Genomic DNA, 10006 nt, shown 5'->3' with positions numbered 1-10006 from the left:
GGGTGCTACTCAAATTTGAAAATGTCATCCATTACTTCTACTTCAAATGTTCAGAAAACATCAGTTATTTGGGTCAAGTGTAACTTCAGAGCTCTCTTAACAGTTTGATACCACTGAACATAACATGTCATAAATCCAGGGATAAAATGCAGACCTTCTCCATGTCTTCAAAATAAATTCTGAAGGCAAGGAACAACAGTTGGCTTTCAAATTATTATTGATGCTGAACATCATCTACTATATTGCTCAGCAATTCTGCACAGTTTCGGGAACTAATACCAGGTGCATCCAGGTCATGTAGAAAACACCATTATCAGATTCTGTACACTATTCACTTTCTAGTCTTGGTATGTTTCACTTAACCTTCAAGCCAAGCCCACATAAAAGTTTCCCTTCCATCCATCCAAAATAATTCTGTAAAACCATAAAACTAAGATAATTCTGTAAAACCAATTTATTTTCTGTTTATGTGATAATCTTTTCCAGGTACCACATTTCTCTCTTACCCATAACCTGTTCCATTCCTCACAGTCTCCTCTGTCAGGCACACCTGATGATGTTTTATTTGATCTATGTAGTGCTGCTGAAACTGCCCTGCCAACTCTTCCAGCCTCTCAGCAGTTGAGATAAGGCTGATGTTGTCATCAACAGGTTCTGAGGCACTCTTTGAATCCACAGTAACTGTGTGAGACCAACAAAGATCCTTTGATGAGCTGTGAGCTGAGGTACTTGGAGACAGCAGAGTTCCAGATGCCGATGAGCCTTGTGTTGATAAAAAGAAGCAAGCAGATTCTGGCATTGGAGAAGTTTGAGGAGAGTATGGACTATTTTAGTGAGACAAAATGTGACTTTCCATTTCTGAGAGATATCAGAAGAATAGATAAAACCATAACCAAAAAAGCCCTATAACCTGTACTATTGCAACATTATCACAGAAGCAGATGAACCAATTGATTTCAGAACTGTGATAAGATAAGACTATGTAGTGGGGCCTCAACACTGCTTCCTGCTCCCACCCATGTCTAGGCACAGTGCTTTTAACCTATATCTTGCTTTTAAAGTACTATTATTTTCCATATTTGTAGCTTGATGGGGTTGCTATGAATAACAGTGCAATAATGACGTGACACTGGAGCTTCACAAATACAATCAAGTGACCAGGTTTCTTCTCCAAGAATTGTAAAAAGCCACTTGCCTCTCACTATTAGAATCTGGACAGAAATGAGATTGACTAAAAATACCATTTGCTTTAGCAACTCTCTGCTTCCTTCCATTGCAAATCTCTTTTCACTCTATGGGAAAATGGATGACTATCAGTATAACATATTTTTCTGATGAACAGAAAGCTCAAGCTGGAAGACAAGTTGAGCAAGTTGTATTTTTGAGCAAGTTGTAACATGCCAGTATCCTATACACAAAATCCAAATCTAGAGGCCTCTCTTGATGCCTTTAACTACACACAGCTGCACTAAGTGATGGGTGCAAGCATATCTAAATTGACATCAACTGCTTATTAAACAAGCCATGACCAACAGATGGGAGCACTCTGCTTTATTATGATGGCATCCTCCAAAGGTTGAATGAGATATTTGGAGAATAAGAGAAACAAATAGATCCCAGGAAATCTGAACACCCAATGGGGGAAAAATAAGTCCATGCATGATCCTTGCCAGTTGTCACAGCTGCATTCTCAAGTGTGTGGCTTGCATACTTTAATCAGCTGGATTTGCAATGGAACGGGGGAAAAAACAATTATCATTTCCAAAGGTTTCCTACCTAGTTAAAATAGGCAGCTACAATAATTGTTACCATACTCCAAAATCATGCCTTATTACAAACCAAAAAAACGAAGGATTTTTCTCTGCTTGTCTGTAATTCACCTATACCTCATCTACAACATTATATAATTGCATTCAAAATGCATCTATGTATATCTTGCTTACAAGCCTTTTCTTATTTATTTGTCCCTTGCTGTGGATGACTAACAAGGTCACTGTTTGAGTTATTTAACAAGAAAATTGTATCACATGAACAAACAATTCTAGATATTATTGGGCAATAAGTAGGAAAGAGAAAAGGCAGTGGAAAGACAAGAGAAAAAACATTTTTTCTAAAAAACAAACACATATGAATAGCTGCATGTTACTTGAATTCTTTTTTTCAAAATGTGCAATTAAACATTAGTACACCTTCATGTATTATTAAATAGTTTTAGTGGACTTGTCTCAGGAAGGATGAAATAATGGCCTAACTGAAACGAATAGGAGTTTTGCTACTATTTCACTGTACTGTATGAACATACATGACTAAATAAAAAAAGGAATGATAGGAGCATGTATTAAGACAAATATATTATCTGATATAGATAGATAGATAGATAGATATAGGTTTTGGCACACATGGGAGCAAGAGAAGTACTTCAGATCAAGACAGAGCATGAATAAGGACATCAGTCATGCAATCCTTATTCTTCAAGTTAACGGTCATTATCCTGAATAAGAACAACAGAAATGGGCTACTGATTACACGCATCCTGATAACAGTCAAGAATATTTTTGCTAAGAGTGCATTTGCCAACACATATTTCATAATCCTGTAATACATGTCTCTTACATTTCTACATACCCACAAGTAATAGATATATTAGGCTTCATTAATAGTCCATGTATAGATTCTTCCAGTTGAATAAATGTGCCTGCTAGCTGAAGAAATAAGATCTCTGTTATCTCACTCTCATTCATATGGTAGAGCACTTACTTACCCAAGTAATCACATTAAAATCTATGGAATGATGAAACGCATGCATGAAATTAACGTATGAACTGCTGATATAAGCAAATCCGAATAAAGAAGTTTTACGTTCCATATAAACGAGCAAGCAAAGCAGGATATCTGAGGGCAAGTAACTTAACAAAAGATAAAAAGGATTTTTTGTAATTGTTTCAAATGTTTCTCTCACCCTGAAAAAGCATGAGCAGGATGGTGAAGTATCACATATAATTATGCACTAGCTTCACTAGAGGCAAACAATCAGGACTGTCAAGTAACTTGTTTTTGTAAGTAAAAAGACAACTAATTTTTCAGGTATTAGAAACTATTAAAGTTGAAATATGTGAAAGAACTACAAATCTTTTAAATAACTCAGCTCCCAATGCAACAGACTGCCTTCAGAAATCTGGAAAATGTAAGCATTATCTAATTGCTGTTGAATATGTATAGCCTATTACAAATTGCTAGTTTTTAACTATTAAATGACTTTGCCAGCATTCTGAAATTTCTCTGATATTGATATGATGAACTCTCTCAAAAATCTACCTTCAACAACAATTAAGAAATAGTGAAGATTTTGAAAAATAACCAATGATGAACAGCAAGGAAAGAGGCACATTGACGATTTGAATATATGAATCAAGGAGTCTGCATGCCTGTTGTCTGATGGGTAGATATTAAAGATGTTTAAGTGCCTAATAAAGAAGAAGTGAGATTTTCTAGTAAGATTTTAAAAAGCACTTGCATAGGTTAGACATCTGACTTGCGACTTAAATGCCTAATCTGCTCAGACACATGAAATTTCCACTAGGGGCCTATCTGCATGTTTAGCTGCCTAAATGTCCTCACATTTGGTCTGTAGAAATTAATGGGAAAATGGAATAATTTACAGAACAGTTTTATGACCCTCACTCATAGCTAATGTGTACTCATCCTGCAAGCAATAATTCTGATTTACATAGGACTACTTGTGTGACAAAGTGCTCACCAATACAAGTAAGGGTTCCAAAACTGGGGCCGCAGTAAGGGGCCATATAGGATCATGCCATCAGCTAGTGTAAACCATTAATTTACACTAAATCAGGATCTGTCCCCTGGCAAAAAAAATCATGCCAGTGTCTTGATAGAGTTATAAAGACAGTGGATCAAAGAAATAAAATACATGGAAAGTATGCCTGGGTTTTAGTACCATGTTTGATATGGGTTTCATGGCTATAAACACATCATATGGTTTGAAAACTGATTAAACTATAGCAAACAAAGGGTAGTGCTATGCTGCTTTATAGGAAGACAGGGAATGTATTGAATGAAAACCTGCAGGGACCAGTGAAAGGTCCAGTCTAATTAGACATTTTTGTTAACTGTTTGTGGACCAAGATCCTCCTATTTCCACTCCATGCTGAGACATAGATGAGTATGCAAAGAAAAATAAATAAAAAGGAAGAGAGATAAGGTCTGTGAAAAGCAAAAAGAAGCCACTCTGCACCATGTTCCACTCAACAGCAGCTTGAAGAACCTCCTTTGTAGGATTCCCATATGACCAGGGCTTACAGATCTGGTTCGAGCAAGGCTGGGCAGTCAAAGTCATGGCCACTCTCCTCAGTTTCATCCTTCTTTTACCCTGCAGGCAATTAGTAACAGCAGACACTGATTACATCAGCTGAATCTCAAGTTCATTCATCTTCTGCATATTGGAATGCCCTGTGCTGAGGAGTTGTGAGGTAGCTGCCCACTGAAACAGCTCAGGAGGAGACTATGCTGCCATGAAGAAAGTAAGAGGTCTAGGCAGCCCTGCAACAGCAACCTGTGGTCCCGATACATCTCACAGCATATGAGGACTAGGAGAGTCAAGCCAGGAAGTAAGCGAACTCCCCTGTCTAAACTGGGGGATTTGACATGTCTTCCTTTATTTCCTCTTTTTACTAAGCAGGATACAACAGGATCCAAAGGTAAAACTGATGGCAAATTAGTTCCATTTTTAATGTGCCTGATAGCAGCAAAGGCCAATGGGGGCTTGTAATGTGCAGCATTCTACCTCAGTTCAAAGAAGTGAGGCTTTCTCTGGAAGCTGAAGTTGCTGAGCCTTCTTGTGAGGCTGCAAACAGCTTCAATGTTATCTGATATCAGTCTAAATTAAGGCCTGTCAAATTGTTACAAGAGGAACTCAAACCCTCTCAGTTTCAAGCCCTGTGTAAATCTGATGAGACCGTTCCTAGCATACTGGCACTTCAGTGCCACACAGATGGAATTCAGCTACAGAAGCCCAGAAAAAGACGAGTAAAGACTAATGAGGAAAGATTAGAAGAGCTATATATATTGAAGATACCAGTAACTAAGGATGATTGAGTAAACATAATCCACAATTATTAAGAAGAGTGTAGGCAAACAATAAGGATGTCAAGATTTCTTTTAAACCAATGTAAGGGTATAACTGTAGTGTAAAAGCTATTTTGTAGACATTATGGCCCAGAAATTATGCAAGAGGCAAGCATTTGTTAAAGTGATATCTTTTATTGGACCAATTATGTAGCTGAGATGAAGTTAGACAAGTTTTCAAATGCAAGCCATTCTTTGTCAAGGAGACCTGACAAAGAATGTCTTATATTCAAAAGCTTGTCTATCGACCAATACATAGTTGGTCCAATAAAAGATATCACCTTAAGATATCTATGCCTCAGGAATATAACTAGCATAAACAGATAAAATCCTCATGTCCATGCACTGAAGGTATGTCCAGAAAAATGAGCATGCCTGTACTAACTTATGAGGAGCACTGTTTCAAACATAAATAATGGAAGCTGGGCAGATTTCCAAAAGCGACTGCCAGAGTCACTGTTCCTGGCAGGGCAATGGGATACTGTAAAGGACTTAAGCAATCCATTTGGTTTCCAATATACATGATTTTCTAATTTAACCAAATCAATTGTTTCCCCAATTGATTTTACCTTCAATTCCAACTTTGTCACGAGGCAGTGAATGCCTTCCTTTGCCTTTTACTTCCCTCCTTCTGGGAATAAATAAAAGCTCCTCCGAGTCTGACATCTTCTCTCTTGGATTCCTTCTGCTCTCCGTTGTCCCTTTTTTTTCCTTTTTCCCTCCATCTTCTCTTACACTTCTTTTCTTTTCTTGTTCTTCTTCTTCCAGTGATGACTGATGAATGGGCTTCACAATTTGTTTGTTTGGACTAAAATTGGACAAAGATACACACTAATGAAGACTGGGCATATCTTTTGGCACTTCAAAGCTTTCTAACTTATTAGCAGATTAACAAATTGTACACCACTTGTCCCCATGCCTCTCTAGGCTGATACAAGGAGGACTCTTCACACTGACTGACCACTTATCAAAATTCTATAGGTTGTAAGTACTACGACTCAACTTGAGTTGTAGAAAGTAACATAAAGCAAACTACAGGCCAAACCATATCAGAACCAGTGGAGTCTATATTTGTTAGGCAATGATACCTCTCACTCATCTATCTGCCCTAGTTCACTCTGTCGCTAACAAAGACTGTCTGGTCCCTAGGCAGTATTCCTGAGAATATCATATTGTAAAATAATTCCCAGCTGAGAATACTCGTCATGCCATAGACAGTCCTTGGATAACCTAAAAATAACCAAAGGGGTACTTCAAACAGTATAAAAGCAAAAACTCCTCCTCTCGCTGCATTTGGGTCCAGATCCTTGAAGGTGTAAAATTCTCACTTGGTACCTATTTGGTTCAAATCTTGTCTGGGGCCTCTAGATGCTTCTGTGATATTACCATCATCATCAAACTTTTGTTTCTTTGCATTAAATTACATTTAGATTGGCCAGCAATGTGTGTTTGTTAAACTCATATGATGTGATGTTTGCTTATAGAGAGGAATACCACTGAAGTTCAGCATTTTCACATGATTCTTTCTATAATGCTTCACATGACAAGTTTCAGCTATAAACACACTGTCATGGTTGACAACAGTCTCTGAAAAAAATCTGAGGTATAATGAAAATCAGACACAATCTTTATTTGAATAATGCAAATAGCACTGCTAGCATTAGCACCAATTAATGTGTATCTAATGACATACTACAGCTTAATGATTTTAAATGCATAGTTTCTCACAAGTAGAGAAATTGTCATTAGACACTATGGGTGTTTGTAGACATGCTCTGGGAGGTAGGGAAGGGCACTTCAATAACTACAGCACCAAGAGCGGTGCTTACTAAAAGTGCTCAGGGCAACACATGTATCAGCACACCCGCACTAAAAAATGGTGCACTTTAGTTCAAAATGTGCAGCTGACATTTTTTAGTGCAAGGACACTGATACATATGAGGCTGGAGTCTGCTGGAGCAAAGTAATTACCAGGCTCCAGAAGGCTTGATAAATAATCAAGTCTGCTCCAATGCACCGTAAATACAGCGCATCAGAGCAGCCTCCCTTCATATGTATATGGACCCTACATATTAGATTTCTTAAAAAGTAACTACTATAATGTAATGGATAGTTCTGAATCTTTATGGTTCAGTCAGGAAATTAATTCAGTCAATGCCCAAAATGGGACACGAAAAGTATAAAAATGTTTGAAAGTGAAATATAAAATAATTTGAGAGAGTTGTTACTCTTCTATGAGAAAATTATTCAATGTAATGTCTTAACGGAAAGCTAGAAAGTACAGTAAATGAAGACATATATGCAACAGCGGAATATTTTGAGTCAGTAAATTGTGCTTATCAGACGCCATGTGGTAAAACCTTACAAACCTAAATTCTCCAAAAAGCTGAAAAACAAAAATATAATAATCCACAATATCTAGGTAGGATTCAACCTCTATGGCTTGCTTATTCAAAAAATAAGCCACAGGAAGCCACAGACATCCCCCTCTAGCCTGCCTGCATCATGCACAGCACCAGAAACACAACAAAAGCCCCAGGGCTGTTGGTTTCTTCGTCCTTGGGACTCAACTGTCTCTGCTGCCCCAACATTTCAAATCCCACCCCCCCATTTTAGCCCCACCAACATACCCTTCCTCAGAGACACTCTGAGTGCTCTGAGTAAAGAATGGGCCCACGCCTTACCTCTCACAAGCCCTGCCACTTCTCCAATTGGTCCTGGTGCGGATGGAAACTTCCATGTCTCGTGGTGAAAAAAAAAATGCTGGGACGTCCCTTTGCAGCCCAACCAGGCTTGAACTTAAAACTTTCCGGCTAGACACACCGCAGACAAGTCCCTAAGCCCCAGGAGGAAGACACACCACCTGCCCTTCCATAATGCTGGCAGGAAGGGGAAGTTGGCCAAGCAAAAATGGCCTCTTTTCTTCATTTTGAATTTTAGGGCAACCAGGAAGGCTGTGGCCCGAGCACATTCAAGCCAGTACCCGCAGAGGCTTTTGTTGCGTCTCTTGGGCTGTGCCTGATGCTAGCAGGGAAATGACAGATATTTGTCGCTGCCCGTGGCCTCCTCTTCCATGGCACAGGGCCATCAGTCAAGGTTTTAAATTTTTCTTTTGTTTTGTTTTGTTTTTGGGGGGGGGGGTTGTGTGGAGTGTTGGTGGAAAAACCTTTGTATGTTACTGTGGTCATCTGGTAGAACGGGTCTTGGCAGAGACCTGGGCTTGTGCCAGATGCTTCATGTTGTGGTGTGGTTTCTGTGTTTTGGATCACCAGGTTGTGAGTTCCAGGCCAGGTGTCACCTCTGTACTTGCCCCTGCCCTGGGGCTAGCCAATTTTTTTTTTTCCCACCACGACACATGCAAGTTGCCATGGGCCCCACAACGAGTTGGAGTAGTGGCAAGGCTCCAGGATGCAGAAGTGCAGGCCTCGGTGTGGCATGCCAAACCCCAAAGAGTTGGTCTCTCCATCCTGCTTGGGCCTCTGTCTCAGCTGCCCCAAAATTTAAAAAAAAATAAAAAAATAAAAAATGCCGTTTTGGCCCCACCATCTTCCCCTTCGTCAGAGCCACTCCGAGTGCCGAATGGGCCTAAATGTGGGCCTTGGCATGGCATGCCGAACCTTGAATTTGTAAACTCTTGGCTGAGTACACAGCATTCAAACTCCTAAGCTACAGAGTCCAGACAGCCCCACTGCCTTTCTGTAGCGCTGCAAACACCAGGACCACAATCACATGCAGCTCTTTCCCAACACCAGCCCACACTAAAAAAAAAAAAAAAAAAAAAAATTCAAACCCTTGACATGATATGCCCTGTGCCCTGAAATAACGTGCCAGAGCCAGCCACAAACATCTCCCTCTTCCCTACCTCCATCATGCACAGCCCCGGAGATGCAGCAAAAGCCTCCAAGGCTGCTGGTTTCTTCATGCTTGCACCTCAACTGTCTCAGCTGCTGCCCTCCCCCACCCCACCCCCCCCAAAAAAGCAATTTTGGCCCCACCATCTTCCCCTTCCTCAGAGACACTCTGAGTTGTCTGAGTGCAGAACTGGTCTAAGTCTCGGCCTCGGCGTGGCATGCCAAACCCCAAAGGGAAACCAAAGGGGTTTGGCATGCCACATTGAGGCCCACACCTTTACACCCTGGAGCCCTGCCACTTCTCCCATTAGTCCTAGGGCCAGTGGCAGCTTCCACGCATCATGGTGAAAAAAAAAATTCTGGGATAACCCTCTGCAGCGGGGGCCCGGTGGCCCTACCTAGGCTTGTATTTATAACCTCCTTGCTCAATATACAGCACGCAAACTCCTAAGCAACAGGGCCAAGACAGACCCCCTGCCTTTCCACAGTGCTGCAAACACTGGGACCACAATCACATGCAGCTGTTTGCCCCACACCAGCCCACACTAATAACAAATAAAAAAATTCAAACCCTTGATGGACGCCCATGTCCTGAAAGTACACGCCAGAGCCAGCCATAAACGTTCCCCTCTTCCTTGCCCACATCATTCACAGCCCCAGAGACACAACAAAAGCCTCCAGGGCTGCTGGCTTGTTCATGTTTTGGCCTCAACGGTCTCGGCTGCCCCAAAATTAACAAAAGAAGCCATTTTGGCCCCACCATCTTCCCCTGACTCAATAGGTAACTATTGCAAACACTGGGGCCACAGTCACATGCAGCTTTTTGCCCAGCACCAGCCCCCAGTAATTTGAAAAAAAAAAAAATTGAACCCTTGATGGATGGCCCTGTTCCCTAAAAAAAGAAGACATGGCAGGACAAGCATCACATACTGCACATTCAGCTGTTCTCCATGCTGCAAGGGAGCAGCATGGTGGATATACAGGGGTAAAAAAAAAAAAAAAAAAAAAAA

The 10006-nt window shown here is 40.6% G+C and overlaps 1 protein-coding gene across 2 annotated transcripts in view; it reads right to left on the bottom strand.

Moving 5' to 3' along the window:
• Window positions 1–436: 436 nt before the first annotated feature.
• Window positions 437–10006, bottom strand: part of VWA3B (von Willebrand factor A domain containing 3B) — a 160489-nt gene continuing 150919 nt past the window's right edge. The window contains exons 28-29 of one of the 2 annotated variants that reach the window (XM_019525170.1): window positions 5715–5953; window positions 437–681 (exon numbers count right to left, since the gene is read on the bottom strand). In XM_019525170.1, the coding sequence (XP_019380715.1) occupies window positions 503–681; window positions 5715–5953 (418 nt within the window). In that variant the 3' untranslated portion in view covers window positions 437–502. Of the gene's footprint in view, window positions 793–5714; window positions 5954–10006 lie in introns of both variants that reach the window. The other variant, XM_019525169.1, reaches the window with a different exon arrangement.

This window comes from Gavialis gangeticus, unplaced genomic scaffold (genome assembly GCF_001723915.1).
Source record: "Gavialis gangeticus isolate Ggan-Ray unplaced genomic scaffold, GavGan_comp1, whole genome shotgun sequence".
Taxonomy (NCBI): domain Eukaryota; kingdom Metazoa; phylum Chordata; order Crocodylia; family Gavialidae; genus Gavialis; species Gavialis gangeticus.
This window is presented reverse-complemented; position numbering and strand designations above follow the sequence as displayed.